This window comes from Ananas comosus, linkage group 21 (genome assembly GCF_001540865.1).
Source record: "Ananas comosus cultivar F153 linkage group 21, ASM154086v1, whole genome shotgun sequence".
Lineage (NCBI taxonomy): Eukaryota > Viridiplantae > Streptophyta > Magnoliopsida > Poales > Bromeliaceae > Ananas > Ananas comosus.
The window spans coordinates 1,326,530-1,349,073 of NC_033641.1; the positions used below are offsets into that span (position 1 = coordinate 1,326,530).

The 22,544-nt window shown below is 30.4% G+C and overlaps 1 protein-coding gene and 1 long non-coding RNA gene across 6 annotated transcripts; one reads left to right on the forward strand and one right to left on the reverse strand.

The window, feature by feature from the left end:
* On the forward strand, window positions 386–2,362 carry LOC109726188. Its single transcript, XR_002220436.1, has 2 exons — window positions 386–1,358; window positions 1,817–2,362. It is a non-coding gene; the product is annotated as an uncharacterized LOC109726188 (long non-coding RNA).
* Window positions 3,438–10,129, reverse strand: LOC109726686 (ethylene-responsive transcription factor-like protein At4g13040). 5 transcript variants are annotated; one of them, XM_020256447.1, is made up of 7 exons: window positions 9,974–10,129; window positions 8,327–8,387; window positions 7,390–7,571; window positions 6,840–6,924; window positions 5,671–5,851; window positions 3,936–4,057; window positions 3,438–3,826 (listed from the first exon to the last, which is right to left on the reverse strand). In XM_020256447.1, exons 2-7 carry the CDS (start codon window positions 8,367–8,369, stop codon window positions 3,690–3,692), a joined length of 750 nt encoding a protein of 249 aa, XP_020112036.1. In that variant the 5' UTR covers window positions 8,370–8,387; window positions 9,974–10,129; the 3' UTR covers window positions 3,438–3,689. The 5 variants fall into 5 exon arrangements, with proteins under 5 accessions (XP_020112036.1, XP_020112037.1, XP_020112035.1 ...); XM_020256448.1 differs by having other exon boundaries at window positions 8,327–8,382; window positions 9,974–10,127; XM_020256446.1 differs by having other exon boundaries at window positions 8,327–8,382; window positions 9,969–10,127.

Genomic DNA, 22,544 nt, shown 5'->3' on the forward strand with positions numbered 1-22,544 from the left:
AAAATGAATATTCTTTAAAAAGTGATGATAAGAATCTTATAATCAAGATCGAGCGTATAGATCTTGTTCTAAATAGTTTAAAGAATTTTCTAACCAAAATTCAATTGATTTGAATATCTTTACACCGTTAAATGAGAAAATGCCTCATATCGACCATTAAAATTATAAAATTTGAAATCCTTTGATCATTAGATTAATAATGTCGAAAAGACTTAAAATTTGATTTCTAGATACTTCAAATGGTATAGATCATGTTCAACGGTGCCGATCGTTGATTTGGAGGCTCCATCATAAAAAACAAATGAATGGCAACGGAGCTCGTTTGTTACCGATAGTATTCTAGCTCAACTCTCTCTCTCTCTCTCTCTCTCTCTCTCTCTATATATATAGTTCGGCTATAGTGCTTTTAAAAGTACAAAGCATTTGATGGTTGTAAGTTTTTCGCTGTTAGATTTACCCCTTTGATCATTTCCACATGCTAGATTATACTATTTGACCTATCAATCACACTTGCTAGTTCCGGCTCGTGCCTTAATGGTGCAGGCTGCAGAGATTGACTGCATGAAAGCTTGAGCATAGACAACTAAACCCCTTACTATTTACTTACGATGTCGCAAAATTACAGCTGCAAAATTTGGTAGCTTTGTGGCTTCAGAAAAGCGGCTTATGATAATTGATTTGATTTGGAGTGTAGAGAGGGGATGGACTTGTTTGACATATATGGGATTAGACAACTTGCAGGAAAAAAAAAACAAAAAAAAAAACTTGTTTTAGTTATGAAATCAGTACTTAGTACTATAATATTTTCTTCTAGTAGTTAGAAAGATTATTCAATTTGGAGGTCATTATCATATTAAAACATCGATTGCTTTGGACATTTTGCATCCTATTCTTGTGTTTGGTTTAAGTAAAATACGAGTCAACTATTCCAGAATGAAAGATATATCATGGACGAGCATTTAATGGATGATTTAATTGTTTGGTGGCCTCTCAGTCTATTGAGTGTTTTAGGTGCTTAAATATGCTTTTGATGAATAAAATAGTTTTGTCCTCTCTTATTTAATTCGCAGTTGTTTAGTTGGTTGAGGGTATCTTTTCTTTTTCTTTTCATTATTGATGGAGAGTTAGCAACAAATAGAATACAAAACACCTATCATAATATTTATATAGTTTTCGAGGAAAGAGACAAAGGAGTGCGATATTATATTTTGAAGTCGACTTTGGACCTATTTGTTTGCTTGAATAACTTATCTGACGTATCTCCTCATGTTTAATGAAGGATTGTGTGTGCTATCTATATTGTAGGTTACATAGTACCAGAGCTAATTCTAAACTCCTTCGTTCTGTGATGTCGTGAGGTTAATTTTCCATCTTCAACATTTAAATGGATTAAATTTTTATATTATATAATAGTTTAAATCCTCATATCTTACCTCACATATCAATTTCGCGTGTTTTTCATATCCCTCATGCACATCAGTGAAAATGTTAATATATATGTTTCTGGGCTCATTTCCTACTAAATTGATTTTTTGGGTAACAGTATGGTTCTTGTTGAGGATAAATGTCTAGGAGTAAAGAGTTTGAACTTAGGTCTCGGCTTGTCGACACAAACAAAATGGCATTGAACCACATTTAGAAGCGAGCATAAGGCGGCGATCGAAACAGAAAGGAACTAAAATAAACCGCTGCCGATCGATGTTTTTGACCCTCGAAAAGTTCTGTTCATGATAAAATTTCTCACATTGTGAATGAAATCATCATTCATTCGCTAACATGCAACTCTTGTGCATCATTTTGTTGGTTGCTGCTGCAGCACTGCAGGAGGGACGACAACCCCGCCGAGCACCAACACCCCATTTGCGACGCCGCCACCTCCGATCTTTGGCGGCGGCGGTTTCGGCGGGCTGACTCCGCCATCGGGCTTTGACTCATCCGTGCCAAACTCGTCCTTCTCGAACGCTGGTTCTTTCGCCGCCTCTCACCTTCTTACTCTCTCCCATTTAGCTTGCTTCTGTTTCCTCCTTGTCTTGTTTTGATGGTGTAGACTAAAGGTTGTGTAGAACACACTTATTTTTTTNTGGGGGGGGGGGGGGTAAGAGAAAACTACTGCCACAATTTTGTTTGAGGAAAAAAAAAGAAAAAAGAAAAAGCAAAGAACAAAATTTGCCTGTTGTAATTTAACATGTGTAGGATAGAGTGTGGGGTAGTTCAGTAGTTGCTTGTAGAAATTGGTAATGGGAGTGTTATATTCATTGTTTTGTTTATTTTAGCTAAAGCCCATGTAGTTGTTGCTCTCTTTTGTACTACTCAATGTTGTTATCAAATGCTTTGAATAGAGAATTTAGATGTATTCACACCAGTGCTCTCTTATTAGGTGATTTAAAGATTACTAATAAACTGATTTTTTTTTTTTTGGTTAATTTCATACAGGTCCTTGCAGACATAGTGAATTGAACTTTCATATGTTGTCTCTGAAAAATTTTAATATTTTCAAATATCCCTCTGTTAGAATTCGTTAGAAAACTTTAATTAATTATAGGTAAATGCTTTATTCTAGTTAATTTATGAGATAACTTGACATTTTTATCCCTTTTATATTATACTGTTGTAGTTTTTGAAGGGACATTTGTGATGGCAAAATTGACATTTCACTTAAAATATAAACAGTTCTATAACGGTAACAAATCAGAGAGATATATTTGAAAATATTAGAATTTTTGTAGGAACAATATATAAAAGTTGAACTTTGTAGGGACATTCGTAATTCACTATATTTGCAAGAACATGAATGCATTTAACCCTTTTTTCAAATATCTCTCTCTCTCCTTTTTGTTGTCTCAAATCTCAATTGTGCCTGATTTTTTTTTAATATTTTATTTATGTATTTATTTTTACAATTTAAACAGAGATCTCAATTAGATAAAATGTGGTCACCTGACACACCTAGCAAGTTTAAACAGAGATTTAAACTGAGCTATTCGTTTCATTTTCTTGTGAAAAGCTTCAAATGAGAAACTGAAACTACTAATACTAGAGCTTCATGTCTGGGTATAGTTTATTCGCGAATAATATTTGAATCATTCTCCGCATTCATAACTTTCATAAAGATTTCACAAAAATCACTGAAAAACCAAATGAAAAGATCATAGATTCAACAAGCAGAAGCCACTGCTTCAATTTCAATCAAGCAAAATCACAAACAAATAAAGTTAGTACAAGCCCTACTTTATTAAGCTATAGTGCTAGTACTAGTGCTAGTACTTTTTTTTTTTTCTCTTTTTTGATCGAATTTGTAAAGATGCCCTTCCCAACCAATACTGTATATATAAGAGAACAATCACAATAGTTATAAATCATCTTATTTATTATATATTCAACAAAAATTGTAGCCACAATGAGACAGTAGGGGTCAAAAATCACCAGCAAAAATAGAATTTAAAAAAAAAAGCTATTATCTTTTATCATTAACTGAAAAATGTAACCTTTTATTGACTTGAAGATGGCAATTACTCATCTAACCAGCGTGAAAAATATGGTTTATGAAACCCTAACCAGCCCTAATAGGGGCATTTATACATACATAGCAAATAAATAAGATTCCTAATTCTATGAACTACTACTAAATACCTGATCAGAATTACCCACAATGGAAGAGAGAGAGAAAAAATTGGCGAGGCGTCGCGTCATCAGGACGCGAATGCATCGACATCTCCGTCTCCGGACGCTGACGAATTCGCCATTTCTTTCTCGGTTTCGCCTTCGCTTTGCAGCTGGTTCTCGGACTTCTTCCGTCGCCCTCCTACGCCAGGTTTCCTCTGGTGCTCTAAAGAAGGAAAAAAAGAAGGGAACACAAGATTGTTAGAATCTAGTACAATAGCCTCGAGATCGAGATCCAGATCGAGATCGATTGATGTCAAAGATTCTCAGTTTACTCTTGTTGTTTATGGCGCTGCGCGTCATCGCCAAGAAATCCTCCCACTTGTAGCTCCTCAGCTCTTCTTTTTCCTCCTCCGAGAGCTCGAAGTTGGGCTCCCTCCCGCACATAAAAGCCGCTCTTTGCGTATAAACAAGTTTCAAATTCAAGATTAGGCCGTTACGCACGCACGACAAACTTTACAATCATCATCTAGTTTACATAGTAAAAAAAAAAAAAAAACAATTTTACTGGTGCGTAAGTAAATAAGCATACACAGAATGAATGAAGTAGATACTCCAATTTCTTTGTCGGAAAACGAAAGCCAAAGCTATTGACTCAAAAAATGACGCCACTTGAAAACCGAAAGAAGAAATAATAACTCATCTGCTTGCGCAGAAAAATAACACTACTAAAGTTCATCTGATACGTATTAAGATCATCTCAAGTTAGAGAAGGAGAGAGAGTGAGAAACCTTGCATTAAGCTTAAGGGTTCTAATCATGTTTATCATGTAAAATTTCCATCAGAAAACTCAAATTACTCGACGAAATGAGTAATACTAGCAATATCATGTCATTTCCTACAAAAGATTCTATTCAAATCACTCTCTCTCTCTCTCTCTCTCTCTCTCTCTCTCTCTACCGTGCATATAAGAGATGCTTTACAAGTTCATATATTTGGTGATGCTCAGCACATAACACATCTCTATCTAACTCATCTTAAGTAGTTTCATGGAGAACTTCATAAGATTCTTCTCTCTTCTGGAAGTGCTTTTCCAGCAAAACTTTTTTCGACTGACTCTTAGTTATTGCAAAAAAAAAAAAAAAAAAAAAAACCTCCTATGATAGTTGCATTGCTTAAACACTTTTATTGTTTCATATTTCTAAAAGTGTCTACGAACTACGAGCTCAAGAGAAGTTTCACGCGATATTTTATGAAAATGTTATAACACTTCAATCTATAAGCCCTGATACTGTTAAAACGAAGAAAAGGAAAGATCAACATAGATTTAGTCATATATCAGCTAAAATAATGTAAAAAAAACTTTGGTAAAAACATACAGAACCAATGGTTCATGTTGAGTCGACTACCCAACCTTTCAATTTGTTTCATTTAAGTTGGTCAACAACACTTTGACTTCAAAATTTAAACTAATTGTTTACTTTAATGAATTTATAATTGCGAGAATTGTATAAGATATTCTGACTAAACATGTAAAGACAAAAGGATGCATCCAAATTTTGAAGTCAAAGTGCCGTTGACTGATTCAAATCAAACAAATCGAAACGATGGGTAGGAAAATCAAAATTTTGAAAGGTTGAATAGTCGACTCAAGATGGTTTATAGTTCATGTAAATTTTATTCGTTTTACCAAGTAATTTTCACTTATTTGGCCTTTCCTTCACCTTGAAAAATCTTTTCAAGAGCTCATTGAATTAAAAATTTCTATAAATCCATGTCCAGAATATCGTCCTTTTGTGCAATTACTAACCGGTACAAACTTTCAACTCGATTTCACAGGAATCTAGTTAAAAATATAAACTAGTTTATGATTTTGCTCAGCTTTACTATGCTGCATTAAACTAATGTAGTTTCAGCATTCTCCCCTCAAACCTCATGGTCATCTTTCTATGATATTTGATTAAGTTATTATATTCCGCAAATTCTCCAGATGCATCTTAACAACAGTGTTCATGCTGGGATATGTGAGAAACTAAAACTGAATACTTGAAGGAGATGCGGCGAATATACCTGTCATATAGTCGAGCGGCTTCCTCTTGGGATCCTACGGTACCCAAGTGAATTTGTTTCTTGTCGACTTTAATAGCTGCTTGCCATTTCATGTTCTTGAAATAGACACCCCTCATTATGCACGGCTCATGGTCGTCGTAGTGCTTTCTCCTGTGTCGCTTGCGCCTTTTAATTTCTTTACCTGCAGATCAAAGCACAGAAAGAAAACCAAAGATACAGCGGTTCAATGGACCCGAAAAGAAACACCTTATTGACCAGAAAATGTCAAATCCCGATGTGTCGAGCCCTTTTTCCCTTTTCTTTTCTTTTTCCTTAAGAGCCCTACCATCATGCTTTTACTCTGCCATACTGAAAGTTACAGAGCTTCGTTTACGAATTATTCCACATAGATTTAGATATGTTTCACATAAACACGAAATGTAATATAAATTTCCCCTATGTAAGTCACAACTGGGACTGTCACTTCCAGTACACATATCTACTTTCTCCCAGACCCAAGTTTCAGAGATTTGATTTTTGTCTCTCTTATGGACTAATATAGAATTCAGCAGTTTCGGTGAAGTTCCGGCCAAAGAAAACTAAATAACTAAATAAAGATAAATGCATAATAACTGATAAAGTACTCATATCCCATGTCCATAGTAAAGAGAGAAAAAAAAAACCTCTTTTGAAATGACGGATCTGCTGCTTTGGAACTGAGAAAAATGTCCCATGTGCTAAAGCTTTATGCTTCATTTTCAAAATTTTAAACTAAAATTCCTCCTAAAATATGACTCAAATTGACTAAACTCATGAAACTGACTGCAAGCATATTATTTGCTAGCAGAACGGCCGAAATATATTGAAACTCGTGAACTTGCTGGAATTGCCGGAACCATTAAAGATGCATGAAACTGGTTGAAAATAGCTGAACCGGAAACTTTTTTGTGTTTTCGGATTGACCTTTGTTCAAACCAATCTGATTTGAGCAAAATAAGTCAGTTTAGACCGGAAATACAGACCTTGCTCCGATCAAATCACTCGTCAAATAGCAAGTCGTTCATGTGATATGAAACTCTCGTATTACTATCTCTACGATTCCGCAGCCAATGATTATAGATGCACAAAAACTATACAGCAGGAATCAACTGCACAATCAATTCAAGTAGCAAATTTAAGAAAAAACCAACCAGGATAGTAGTGATTTAGCTCTTCCTTTGGGGAGTCGGAAGTAGCTGCATTGGAGGACTCAGGTACTGATTCAGAATTGCTTTCCTGCAGGGTAATACCGAGCCAACATATCAAATCATCAAAGTTTTCAGTACACAACCAAGAAGATAAGATTTTGTAGAAGAATTAAACGAACGCACTACTAAGAATTAAGAATAATCCAATAGAGATGATACACCTACGGTGCATGAACATGAAAGTGGAGCTTTTCCATTGAAAAAAATTACGGTAATTAGAAAGCGAAACATTTATCATGGCAAACATTTATGCCGAAACATCTTGTTCAGTATATCTCTTCTGTTTACTCAAGGGCCTGATAATAACTGTTGGATGAGTAGATGTCTACAAAGGTATAGTGTATATGGCCTTCAAGTCATTTTCTCACAACAAGACAAATCATCTTGTCGGTGGAATGCATTATGCTAAAATATTATACTGCGGAGACCATGTGATGGGGCTCAAAGCAAACTCCTAAGGTGCCATCACAAAAATAAAAATAAAATTGTGTACCATATAAGTTATTATTGGAGAAGTTGGTCGAACAGCCATACAGATTCTCACCGGCATTTGTGTATCCAACTTAATTGGAGGCAAGGGATGCACACTGCTCGACTTAACATGTAAAGTAGAATTCTCCACCATTTTTTCATCCTCGTTGTGCTTAGGAAGATCTACCGCAAATAAATTTTTAACTACAAATAAAATAAAATGAGGAGAAATTGATAAGTCCAGCCGCTAAAAAAAATACGGATTAAGAAATGAGAACAAATTTCTACAAAGCAGATAAAGATGTAAACAAATAAAAGAACGAAGAACGATCAATATTTCATTGATCTCTTGAAACAAGGTCAATCACACATATATCCTTCCAAATTTTAAAATTTCAAATTCTAAATTTAAAACTTGGCATATTTGTGCCCCTCATTTGACTGGTGTCGCTGTTGAAATCTCCTTCACACCCTTTCAAACATGACACTTCAAACATTTTTAACGGAAGTTTTGCTGTACGGAGATTAGGGTCTACAATTCAAATGGTACGACACGAAAGATAAAGTAGAGGTAATAGAAACTAATTGCGAATAGAAACCTGCTAGAGATAGAAATATATGCGAGGGAGAATTGCGTTCACTTCCAAAATTTAAAAGGCAAAAGATGCTAGTATTAGTTTTAGAGAGAGAACCATGCAAACATACTCTTACGAGGATATCTATCTAATTATGCTTTTCTAAATGGCAAATAACAAATCAAACTAATTGTGTCGAAGCATGCCCATCAGCATTAAATTTCCATGCAAAAGGCAAGGGAAGATTTACTAACATCATGCAATAAGTTGATGTTGCCACAAAAAACAATATAAAGAGAAGAAAATTTTGGTGAAAGATGTATATAGCAATTATAGTGCAAAAAGAATCGGCAGCAACGTCACAATAAAAGAGAGAGGTATTACCGAAAGAATACCCCAGAAGTCGGCGCCTCCTTAAGCTAACCATGATCAGCTTCTAACTTCACTACGCAAATGATTGAATAGCCATTTCATGAGAAAATAGAAAAATCTCAATAAACAAATAGAGAATAAAAATAACGACATCAGAATCATTCACACAATGAGATATTGCACACACAAAAGGCAGGGGCGAATAGATATAATCTGCTACTTTAGATGGCACGAAGTGACAAAACAATAATCCTACAGACTTCAATATTGAAACGGAGTAGTTTATCCTTTTTCTGATGATCCGATAAAAAACAGGATTATGTATAAAGAAAGGAAAATAATGGCCGAAAGATGATCCGATAATATGTCGCATTTTTCCTGTCTATCATCCTTCGCCAATGTAACAAAGTTCAAACTACAATAACTTTAACAACTAGTCGATAAAAACAGTTTTTTTCCTCCATTTGCAGGACGAAAATAACCCAGTAATCACTTTATGCGCAGATAGCATATTTCTAGACAAATAGAAGCAGCATTTAATCTGAATTAACAACTAGTAAATGAAAGTAGCATTTTTTTTTTCCGATTTAGTAATTGTTGATAGAACGTCAGCGTCCCTTTCTTGCTGATTGTGAATCAGTATTCATAGCTATAATGCAGTGACATGGAAAAGGGATACAAATTACAAACACAGTACCGACGTCACGACTATAAACATAAAGACACTGCTTGGATGCCAATAAAGATGAAAAAGAACGCCGTGAAGATATAAAAAGGTATCATGAATAGCGGCATAACTTTCTCTGAATGTGGCAATGAAGAGGAACAGAATGGCATTGAATAAACATCGCCATGTTTCTTTTTTTAACTAAAATTATAAGCGTTGTCTGTTGGGAAGAAGAGCAAAGGATGCGAAAACCCTTCTGGAAATCAATTACTGACAAGTTCCTTCCAAACAGTTTAATACGAACAAATATCACCTTTCATCATTAGATTCCATATTCAATAATGATTTCCTCAACACTGCATAGTTTCCATGCTATATTAAAACACAAATTGTAGCATCTAATTACTGCAATTTTCACTGTAACAAATCTATGTGATGACTCAGTTGGCCTCTCAACTAAAAAAAAGTAGATAACCCAATTCACAAAGATCATTTACCACCTAAATTTGCACCAATATTTAATTTATCAAGCATCATATTCATACACAAAAAAAAAAAAAAAAAAATCCCCCAAAATAAATAAAGAAATAAATAAACCTCACAAAATCCATCAATACACCAACCCCTCAGAACAATTTTTTTTTTTAAATTAACTAAAGTTGGCAAAACTCCTAAGCCCATAAAACCCAATCCACCACCTAAAATTTCAGAAACAAGCACATAATCTCAATTCCAAACATCCTAAGACCAAAATTCCAAGAACACATCAACAAACCCCCACCACCCAATCACTCAAATCAAATTCCCCACCCCCTCTCCCCCCCAAAACCACCCAATTCTAACACCTACCCACCTCCCCAAAACCCCCAAAGAGCCCCAAAAACCCATGCTCAGGGGATCAAAACAAGCATATGTATAAGAAGAAACAAGAAAAACAAAAAAGAAAAAAGAAAAAAAGAGGAAAAACCCAAGTCAAAGGATCCTCACCATACCAAGGGGGTGGTGGAGGAGATGGATATTAGAGGCACACCACCCAGGGTTGATGGGGCCACAAGAGGAGGAAGAAGAAGAAGAAGTTGGCAGAGGAGGAGGTAGAAGAAGAAGAAGAAGAAGAAGAAGAAGAGGAGGTTGGTTCACATCTACCACCTTTCTCTCTCTCTCTCTCTCTCTCTCTCTCTCTCTAAATATTATTGTTATTATTATTATTGGTATTGTTATTATTGTTTCGTTTATTTATTTATTTATTTATGTGTAGGTGTGTGTGTGTATGTACTGTGTGAGGGGGTTGAAGAGATTGGGGGGAACGTATGCTTGGTGTGGGCTACTATTATTATCTATCTCATGGTCAAGTTCCTAAAATGCCCCTCGGCAATTTGGAAAATATCTGCAAGCCTTAGTAGGTGGTGTTTGAGGTTGAAATTACCAAAATGCCCCTGATTTTGTCAATTTTTCTGTTCCCATTTTTAGGAGGGGAGTTAAAAATTTAGGAGGGAAAAAAAAGGACAATAAAATTAATTAATAATTTTGGTTATTTATAGAATGTTAATTGTTACTGAAATTGAAATTTCGGTCTGCCGAAAAGAGTCAGGCTACTATGCTATTCATACCACCAAAACACTCGGTGCTATCAAGTTTTTCATCGTTAAATTTATTTCTTTCATTATTTCTGTCTGTTAGATTTTATTATTTAACCAACTAACGACTCAGTTCTAAAGGGATCAATATCATTATAATTGCATATTTTTTTTTATCTAAGAGTCGAAAATCTAATAATATAGTAACCTAGTTCTTGCTGAAAAATAAGTAAAGCCATTAAGATTTATTATTATTACTATTATTAAATTTAATGTATTTTTTGTTGTGTTCAAGATAAATAAAAATTGAAAAGGTGTTAACAAAAATTTAATTTAGTAAATTTTGCGGTTTAAATTTTTTGGATGTATATTTTCGCCGGTGCAGTATGAATTTTTGTTTGGTTGACTTTATTTTTTTTGTTGATGATTTCTCCAAAATTAGTAGTCAAGAAAAAATTTTCGCGGAATAATCTTTCAACCAGCGGTTCAACTACCGAGTAAAATGACGTCAACATATCATCACAAATATTTAATTTTTATTTTTTATACTACATATAATAAACAAATATATCATAACAATAGTTTTCTACATTATTTTTAATTATTATTATATTACATATAATTAAAAGTATATTCAAAGTGCAGATTATTAAAAAAAACTAAAACTAATACATATTTCTAATTAATTATTAAAATATAAAATAAAAGAGAAATCTGATCTAAGTATATTTTAAGTCAGTTTGCTTTTCTGAGTTTGAACCGAATTGATTAAGCACAGGGTCGCAGCCCGACCAGTTCGACTGGCCGATTTGATTTGAATTTTAAAATATTGAGTAAACCAAATCAAAACAATCTGAACTATGTCTATCTCTAAGGGTGTGCCCGGTTTGCCATAAAATGTATCGAAAATTACTTTTCGACTTGAAAATTTATTTTTCGTGTGTTTATTTAGCCGTAAAAAAATTATTTTGTAAAATTATTTTAAATAGATTTGAGAAAAACTGAGCATTTTGACATAAAACGAAAACTCAAGCCGCATAAAAACTTTTTTCATTCATTCATTTTTTTTTTTCACTGGACTAAACAAATATGATTTTTTTTTTCCCTTTCAACCAAATAAACATTGAGAAAAAAATTACTTTTATTTTTAAACGACAAACTAAACATTACTACAAAATGTGAAACATTTTTTTTCTACAGAAAATATTTCTTTACGAAAAATTATTTTTTACGATTTTACATACAACCAAACACCCAAACAGAAGAAGGGTGAGGGGCAAAATTGTCATTTCACACACAAAACCCCGCCTAGATAGTGAGGGGGCAGTTTAGTAAATACGCAAGGGCGTCAGGGGTAATACGGTAATTTCGCAAGTAGGGTTTTTTCATCGGTCTTGGGTGGTAAAGAGGCGTAGGCGGCAGCAGGCAGGCACCGACGGAGAGTGGGGGGTGGTGGTTGGGATGGAAGGAAAAGGTGGTGGACACAAGAATTAGAGAGGTGGTCATGTTTTGTATGGATAACGAAATTATTCCCTAGACTCGGTGCATCCCTTCAAATCATGCACCAATTATTTTTTTTTTTTCTTTTCTTTTTTAACAAATGTTTTGTTTGGCAAGTTAATTACTACTTATTATGGAGTAGAGCTACTATCGATTTAAACTTATTTCTAATTATATTTTAATTAAGTTTGGATTTATTGTTCCAATATATACTATCGGAAGTATAGAGAATTTGGTGCTTCCGACTTTTGGCCCTTAGATTAATCTTTTTGATCATTTTTAACCTTTGGATTAATACTATTACCCTGTCGGGACAACTCAACCCCAGGAGTACTACTCAATCTTAGGGAGGGAGACCGCAATCATCCCAACCGTACAATTCTCGATCCAAGGGTCAAAAAGTCGGAAGCATCAAATCCTCTATACTTCCGATAGCATAGAGCTAGCATAGTAGCTCTGCAAGTAACTTATGATTATGGTACTAAACAAAAAAATGGCGCTATATTGAAATTCTTCTATTAGCTTTTCTTTACAACTGTATTAGAAATATATTCTCTCAAATAATAATAAAAAAAATTAAATTACAAAAAAAAATTTATAAATATCAATTTTTTTTTACTTTTCCTTCATAACTTTTAAAAATCTACGTTTTACTCCCTCAATATTTCAAATTATTATATTTATCGTCCCTACGTCAAGGTTCCATTACTATTCTGTTTATTTTCTTATAATTTATATCGAAAATTACCTTCAAAATAACAGAAATATATATTTTTTTTCTTATAGAAGAAGTAAGAGTAATTTAGTCATTTTACCCTCTCCATTAACGTCGTACTCCCCTAAAAATATTTCTGAAATTTAAAGAGGGAAAAATATAAATTTTTTAAAGTCAAGGAGGAAAAGTAAAAAAAAATAGGTATTTACAGAGAATTTTTTTATAATTTAGCTATTAAAAAAATTATATCAGATATGTGAACCGAAGCTTCTACATTTGGGTCTCAAAATTTTATGTATGCTATTTTTTCGCCGTATCTATATAACTCAATAACTCATGCACCATTTTTAAATACTCGAAAATTAATACTTTTCATAAGTTTGATTAAAATTGGGATTGCTTGATCCTATCGTAAGATGCAGTACTATTCGATACATTAATTATTTTTGAATAAGCTACTAAGAAAAGTGTTATACAATCGTAAAAGAAATGTGAACTGAAGCTTCTATTTTTAGGCCTCAAAATTTTATTTGTGCTTGTTTTCTGATGTATCTGTTCAACTTATTCATCATTTTTAAATATTTGGTACTTTATTTATTCATAAATTTAAGTAAAATTTAGGGTTTGTTTACTCCTATTGTAAGTATACTAAAAAAAAAACACTATATTGAAATTCTTTTGTTAGATTTTCTTTACAATTGTATAAAAAATGTGTGTTGGAGCTTCTACTTTGACCATAAAAATTTAAATTTTTATTTGGTTATTAATAATTTTCTCAACATTTGGTTAAAATTTAGGGCAAATTTAATCCTATCGAAAGATACAGTACTATTCGATAAATTATTACTTTTGGATAGGCTACTAAGAAAAGCGCTATATTAAAATTCTTTCATTAATTTTTTTTTGGGAAAACTTCAAAAACCCCCCCTGTGGTTTCATAGTTTCTCACTTTGCCACCCTGTGGTTTAAAATGTATCAATTTGCTCCCTGTGGTTTTGTTTTTCTTTTTTTTTTATCAATTTCATTATTTTTTTTTCCTTAAATCAGTAATAAAGTTAAAATTAAAGGGTACTAAAGTGAATATTTGATAAATCTAGATGGGTATCTGAAGTTTTTTTGTATATAATTTAACGAAATATTAAAGAAAAAGCTACCAAAAAGATAAAAACGAAACCACAGGGGGGCAAATTGATATACTTTAAACCACAGGGAGGCAAAGTGAGAAACTACGAAACCACAGGGGGGTTTTTTGAAGTTTTTTCTTTTTTTTTTATCAACTATATTAGAAATGTGAATTGGAGCTTCTAAATTTAGGCTTCCAAATTTTATTTATTCTGTTTTTTCAGTGTATCAGTGTAACACCTGTACCATTTTTAATTATTTTTATAAATTTTTAATTAAAATTTGGAGCCTATTTGATGATCACATCATAAGGTACAGTACTATTCCATAAATTAATTCCTTTTGAGTAAGGTACTAAGATTGAAAATCACTATATTAAAATTCTTTTATTAGCTTTTTGATATTTATAACTGCATTGGAAATGTGAACCGGAGCTTCTGCATTTAGGTTTCAAATTTTTATTTATTCTTTTTTTTTTTTCCGGTATATCCGTATAACTCATGTATCTTTTCGAAATATTTGATAATTAGTTATTTTTGACCCAGCCTATTTATCCGATCATAAGATACAGAACTATTCGATAAATTACTTATGAAGTAGGGCTGCTAAGAAAAGCATTATATTGAAACTCTTTTGTTAGTTTTTCTTTATAACTGTATTAGAAATGTACATTGGAGCCTCTGCATTCGGCTTTACTACACTGAAATGTTTAGGGTTTAGAAACTTTATTTTCGAGCGACGATATTGAAAAGTAGAAGCATAAGTGGCACCAAACAAGCGCTTAGAGATTAGTGTGGCCCACTGTAATGTGTGGTTTTACTTTAGTAAAATCCAAAAAACTCAAATGAGAGCTTTCCCTCATGACAAAGGACTCAGTTACTTTCAAGTTTCAACTTCACATCACAATAGAAAGGGCAAATTACGTCTTTGGCCCTCAAACTATGAGGCGTTTGACACTTCGGTTCTCAAATTTTAATTCGTTATAACTTTTACCTCGAATTTTCTAAATTGTGACAATCAATCAAGTTCGAAAATACAATTTAGTCGGCTCAATATTGACGAGTTGTCGATATAAAAAGTGATGCAGCATCTTAATTATTATTGCTACATCACTTTTATATTATCAATTGTCAACATTTAGTCAAGTAACCTGGGCTGTGGGACTTAATTGTAACAATTCAGAAAGTTCGACAAGAGAATTTAAATTATAATGAATTAAAGTTTGAGTACTATTTTGTCATGCGCCTCATAGTTTGAGGACCAAAAATGTAATTTACCCTAACAGAAATTTAACATCCTTTGCAGGAGATTTTTCATCTAAACGTAAAATTAGTCTAGTTCCTACTTATACATAAGCTTGTATCTATTCCTGAAATAAGCAGTTCTTATTTATATCCGAACCAAACGCAGCCTTAAAGTTTTAACTTACAGAATATTACGTTAGCGTGGAATTTCTGATAAAAAAAAAAAGGAGGAGGAAATAACTACAGTTCCAAAAACTATTGACTCCACAATGGGTAATAGCAAAATCAAGAGAAAAAGATAAAAAATATATATATATAAAAAATTTAAACTATAATTTTAATAGTTATAATTTTTTTTTTTTATCATGTTATGTGTTAGTGTGGAGTTTCTAGTAAACAAATAAAAAAGGGAGATAAACGCAGCTTCAAAACTATCATTTTGCTATCAAATAAACAGCATTAATGAAAAATTAATTTTCACTTAATCTATCATTCAACTAAAAATCATTTTTAATCAGAAAAATAGTTATAAACAAACAAATAGGCCATTATATATGTTTAAAACAAATTCTTTTGGAAACAATAAAAATGAGCATTAATAGGGCCAAAAAAAAGTTTCTTGCTTCTCATTGCGCGATCAATTTGTTAATCGTCTAATGAGCATCGAAACAACCGTTGAGTGCGAAAAATAAACAAAAAAAACACTAAATATTTCTCTCGCGTGAGAACTATGTGCTCATCTTGTCTGGATTTTGAAACAGCTTCTCTATATATTTTAATAATTAGTTATTTGGCATGTAAAAAATCTAAAGTATTTCTTATTTTTCTTTAGGACAAAATTGACTGAATTTATGGAAAGTTGTAGCTCTAATTATTTAAAAAGTGTTGCTACATATATGCTATAAGGTATCCGATAATATTATTGATGAGATCACATTATTGTTATTGTTATTAAATCCTAAATGCTATGTTTAAGTCCTAAATATATTATCATTAATCCTAAATACCATAATTAAATACTAAATCGTAGATCATAAACCCTATAATTGTAGGATGCCAATGATGGATCTTTATGGCATATAAAAACAACAATAACTTAAATATATACCAAAATTCATGATTATATATAAAACAATAAAATAAATAATTCACAGAGCGTCATAAAAAAGAAAATTCTTGATCAATCAGTAGAAGCGAGAAGTCCGGTTATATATAATCTGAACGTCACGAACTGAACTCGAGTAATTTGATTTCTCCTCCTATCTCATGCACTGTCCCGTATGATGTGAAATCGATGGTAAATCTTCACTAGAATGCGTATAAAAAAATGACAGGACCAATACCCTCTTGATATAGAGTCTAAATTGACTTTACATCAAAGTCTGATTAGGATTCTATTTAATTTAAATAGATAAAAAAGAAATAAAATATACCATATCAAGTAGTTTTATATCTATTAGAATTGACTTTTATAACAAATTTAAATTTAAATATAATTAATTGGCCATATTTATCGAAATCCTAACAAGCCAATACATCAACCACACTCTTGAGTGCATATAAATACGAAACCCAAAGCATTTCACTTTTTTGAATGGTTCTATCAAGCAACATTACTGTATACCCTAGTCCACCTATAATTAATAAAAAAAAATTACTCATGAAGAAAATAAAATTTTTTTAAAAAAAAATTCCCTGTTTGGGAGATATTTGAGATGGACACAGTTATAAATACAGTAGTTGTAATTATCTATATATTGTTTGATTTGATGTAATAGAAAGTACAACATCTATAAATATTTTATTTGGTTATATGCGGCTGACAAATGCATTTACACAATTTTATCATTTTATATATAAGTATATATATAAAAAATTATTATTTCCTCTCTTGGTTTAACGTTGCTCTCTCCAACTGATGCAGTTGGAATTACATACATTTGAAGCCTCCTCGTGCAGTTTCAACTGAAGTAGCTGAATTCAAATACATAAAATCAAATGTAGGATATAAATTTGTATGCACTACGTGAAACGAAAGTGCCCCTCCTCCTAATTTGAAGGGCAATTTTGTTCCATGTAACTATAAATACAATATAGTTAGATATGTATAAAGTTAAAAATATAGTATTTACAACCACATGTGTCTTGTTTTGTTGTATATATTGAAAATACTACAATTATATGTTATTTGTTCGATTGCATGCAAGTGAAAGATATATTTATAAAATTTTATCACTTTGTATATGAGAGGATGGGATTACTCCTATATAAAAAACTTTTAATTTTTTTTAATTTATAAGGTGATTACGAAGATAAACTTATATTTTGTTTAGAGTTGCATTTTTCGACTGTTTAAAGTTGGAATTGCGGCCAATTCAAGCTCGTATTGTTCCGGCAGTTGAATTTAATGCATCATTTCAAATATTGGATTAGAGACTGCGTGAAGTTATCATTGCGATGTAATTGTAACTATATGCAGCCAAACATTTGCTCCATATAAGGGTTGGTTTGGTTCATCGTAAAATCGTGAAAGAAAATTTCAGCGAAAAATAGTTTTATGCTTTGTGGTGTTTGATTTGTAGAAAAAAATAATTTTGCATCAACTTTTGTTTGGTTGGAAGGAAAAGAATCCATATTTGTCTGGTTTGGTGAAAAAAATAAATAAAAAAAATTTTATGCAGCTTGAGTTTTTATTTTCCATCGAAAAATAGCGAAGAACGAAAATTTCAATTTTTCTCCAAGTCCGGAAAAAGATTTTTACAGGAAAAAAAAAAAGGTTCTACGTCAAGCCAAATAAGGGTATGTTTGGTTAAATATAAAAATGGGTGGAAAAAAAAAATTCGGTGGAAAAATGATTTGCGACTTGTTTGTTTCGCCATAAATAAATTTTCCGGAAAAAATAATTTTCCGTATTTGAGGGAAAATTTTCATTTTCGTTTTCCGCACGTGAAAATTTTCATTTTCGTTTTCTGCGCGTGAATGGCGGAAAACGAAAACACCGCTGCGGAGGACGCAAAAAATGGGCTCATGGGGGGGCTTTTTCAAGGGGTCTAGGAGGCTGAAGTGGCGAAATTATATAATAATATATATATATATATATATATATATATATAGAGAGGAGGGCTAGAATACTTTTACAAGTAATCACAAAATAATACTTGTGTGTTTTAGCCATTGATCTATTTTTGATTACTAATAGTCTTTGATCAAACACTATCACATACACCTACCACCACCTACACACATCTATCTCAACTCACATCTTATCCTCCAGGGCTAAACAAACAAGTATCCTTGGGTGATACTTTTTACAAGTATTCAGCTCACTATATTATATATTTATTATATATATATATATATATACACTAGTAGAATGTACGTGCAAATGCACATGAACAATTATTATAATTTATTTCAAATCAATAAAATTTTTACAATATATATAAATTTACAATAAAATTATATATTATATAATTAATATATTATTTATTTATTAAAAATATTCTAAATACCTACGGATTCTTTTTTTTATATACATCAAATATTTTTATATACTTTTTTATTTTTGATGAATAAATTTAAATATGTGCTTTTAAACTAAAAGTATCAAAATTTAATTCATATTATTTTAAAATTTAAAATTTAATTTTGATCCACTATAATAAAAATTAAGTGTTAATTCAAATTTGATTTAAATTAAATTTAATTTCATAATTTAAACTCAATTTTAATTTTAATGTAAATATATAATAGGAATGCTATTTTCTAATAAATTGATCGTAACCGTTTATTTTATTTGAGGATAATTTTTAACAAATTGATTTAATCGTGTAGTAGGATTGAATTTATAGATAGATAGGAATGCTATTTTTTTAATGGAGTTGATCAAAACCGTTTTTATTTAATATATTTTTTAACAAAATTAATCATACTATTTGTAGATTGATCATAATCGTTCGTTTTTATTTAAAATTTTTATAAATTAATAATAACTATTCGTAGGAATATATTTTTATTTTTTTTGTATATAATAGATATTTAATAGATGATAATCGTTCATTTTTATTTGAGATATTTTAACAAATTAATCCTACACATCTAAGGAATATTTATTTTTATTCTTTTTAGATTCCGTTGCCATTGTCGGAATTCTTATACGCTTATATATATATATAGTATATAATATATATATATTATATAGTATATATATATATATATAGTGTGAGGTACTATCCTATAGCAGGAGCCTTCCGTGCTTCTAGTTTGTTTTCGATGTTGCGACTTTCGAATCGTCGATCGTGCGCTCCGTTAAACTTGATCTAGGTATTTGAAGTACTTAGAAAATAAATTTTATAATTTTTTGATTCATTGCTAGTGATCGAAGGGGCTCAAATGAGTAATTTTAATGGTTGGATGTGAGCCGTTTGACAGTTTAACGGTGTAGAAATATCAAATTCTGAAATTTTAATAAAAAATTTTTATGCTATATAAACAAGATCAATATCTTTGATCTAAAATTTAACGCATATTATCACGTTTTGTAGATTTTTTTTTTCAGCCGTTGATTTTGAGCCCTTCGTTCACTAGGCAAATAATATCAAAAAATTGCATAATTTATTTTCTAGATACTTCAATACTAGATCAAGTTTAACGAGCGATCGACGATTCGAAAGTCGCACATCGAGAAACAAGTTGGAGCACAGAAGGTCTCGTGCTTCCGATAGCATAGTAGCCTTCATATATATATATATATATATATATATATATATATTATTATATATATATAATTATAGTATATATATATATATTATTTTATATTGAATTATTTAATATAATATTTTATTTATAAATTTATAATTATTTAATAATATTTTTAAATATATAACTCTTTAATTATGTTTTATAAATATTTAAATAAATTTAATCTATATATATATAGAGTGAGGGCTAGAATACTTTTACAAGTAATCACCCAAATAATACTTGTGTGTTTTAGCCATTGATCTACTTTTTGATTACTAATAGTCTTTGATCAAATATCACTATACACCGTACCACACTCACCATCATCTCAAGCTCACCTATCTCTATCGAGGGCTAAACAACGACAAGTATACTTGGGTGATACTTTTTACAATATTCTAGATCTACTATATTATATATATTATATATATTATATATATATATACACACTAGTAGAATGTACCGTGCAAATGCACATGAACAATTATTATAATTTTTTCAAACAATATAAATTTTTACATATATATATCCAAATTTACAATAAAAATTATATTTATAAATTAATATATTATATTTTATTAAAAATTCTTACATAATCTACGGATTTCTTTTTTTTATATACATCAAATATTTTTATATACTTTTTTATTTTTGATGAATCAATTTAAATATGTGTTTTAAACTAAAAGTATCAAAATTTAATTCATATTTATTTTAAAATTTAAATTAATTTTGATCCACTATATAAAAAAATTAAGTGTTAATTCAAATTTGATATTAAATTATAATTTAATTCATAATTTAACTCAAATTTTAATTTTAATGTAAAATAGATAAATAGGAATGCTATTTTCTAATAATTGATCGTAACCGTTTATTTTATTTGAGGATATTTTTTAACAAATTGATTATAATTGTAGTAGGATTGAATTTATAGATAGATAGGAATGCTATTTTTTAATGGATTGATCATAACCGTTTTTATTTAATATATATTTTTAAATTAATCATAAACTATTTGTAGATTGATCATGAATCGTTCGTTTTTATTTAAATATTTTTATAAATTAATCATAACTATTCGTAGGAATTATTTTCATTTTTTTTGATATAATAGATATTTATAGTGGATCATAATCGTTCATTTTTATTTGAGATATTTTAACAAATTAATCCTAACATTCTAAGGAATATTTGTTTTTATTCTTTTTACATTCGTTGCCATTGTCGGAATTCTTATACGCTTATATAATATATATAGTATATATATATATTATATATAGTATATATATATATATATAGTGTGAGGTACTATCCTATGGAAGCAGGGAGCCTTCCGCTGTGCTTCTAGTTTGTTTTCGATGTTGCGACTTTCGAATCGTCGATCGGCGCCGTTAAACTTGATCTGAGTATTTGAAGTACTTAGTAAAATAAATTTTATAATTTTTTGATTCATTGCTAGTATCGAAGGGGCTCAAATATGAATTTTTAATGGTTGCATGTGAGCCGTTTGCAAGTTTAACGGTGTAGAAATATACAAATTACGTGAAATTTTAATAAAAATTCTTTATGCTATATAAACAAGATCAATATCTTTGATCTTAAATTTTAACGCATATTATCACGTTTTGTAGATTTTTTTTTCAGCCGTTGATTTTGAGCCCTTCTGTTCACTAGGCAAATAATATCAAAAAATTGCATAATTTATTTTTAGATACTTCAATACTAGATCAAGTTTAACGAGCGATCGACGATTCGAAAGTCGCAACATCGAGAAACAAGTTGGAGCACGAAGGCTCCGTGCTTCCGATAGACATAGTAGCCTTACTATATATATATATATATATATATATATATATATATAGTATATATATATATATATATATATATAATATATTATTTTTATATTGAAATATTTATATAATATTTTATTTATAATTTATAATTATTTAATAATATTTTTAAATATATAACTCTTTAATTATGTTATTATAAATTTTAAATATATTTAATCTATATAATAAAAATTATAACAATAATATATATAGCATATTAATTATTATATATTAATAATATATATAATAAAAAAATATATTAAATAATTTTTTTATCTATTTTTTTTTTTCTTTTCAACCAAACAATCATCACGAAAAACTATTTTTCTTTTCCTACAAATCAAATACTGCACAACGTAAAATATTTTTTCCATTGAAATTTTCTTTTATAGTTTTACGTAAAATCAAACACACCCTAAACAAAAATATTTTATTTTTACCAAAAATAATTTTTCGATTCGTTTTACGCCAGCACGCCCCCCTAAGTCAAAATGCAGCAACTTAGCTTTCAATTGCCTATAATTACTCCTGTATCATTGGTTGATATACATTGAACCAAGTACTTCCACTTTTGAAGCCGAAGTGACTTTAATTGGAAAAAAGGAAACTGAAAAAAAAAAATGAAAAAAAAAAGCAACTTCAAATACTATCATGTAATTTCTTATTTTCTCACTTTAATATTTTATAATTTAAAATTTATCACTTTAGTACTATATTTTTTTTTATGTTATTTTCTATATTCACTTTTTCGTTAAACCGGTGACAAACCTAAAAACACAAGATATTAAGATAAGAAATTTGATATGCTATAAGATACTAAAATGAATATT

Coding starts and splice junctions, on each gene's coding strand:
- LOC109726686 (XM_020256447.1), bottom strand. CDS start 8,369: ATGGTTAGCTTAAGGAGGCGCCGACTTCTGGGGTATTCTTTCG. Junction 6,925..7,389: donor CTCCAATAATAACTTATATG/GTACACAATTTT, acceptor ATTACCCTGCAG/GAAAGCAATTCTGAATCAGT. Junction 3,827..3,935: donor CAGCGCCATAAACAACAAGA/GTAAACTGAGAA, acceptor TTCCTTCTTTAG/AGCACCAGAGGAAACCTGGC.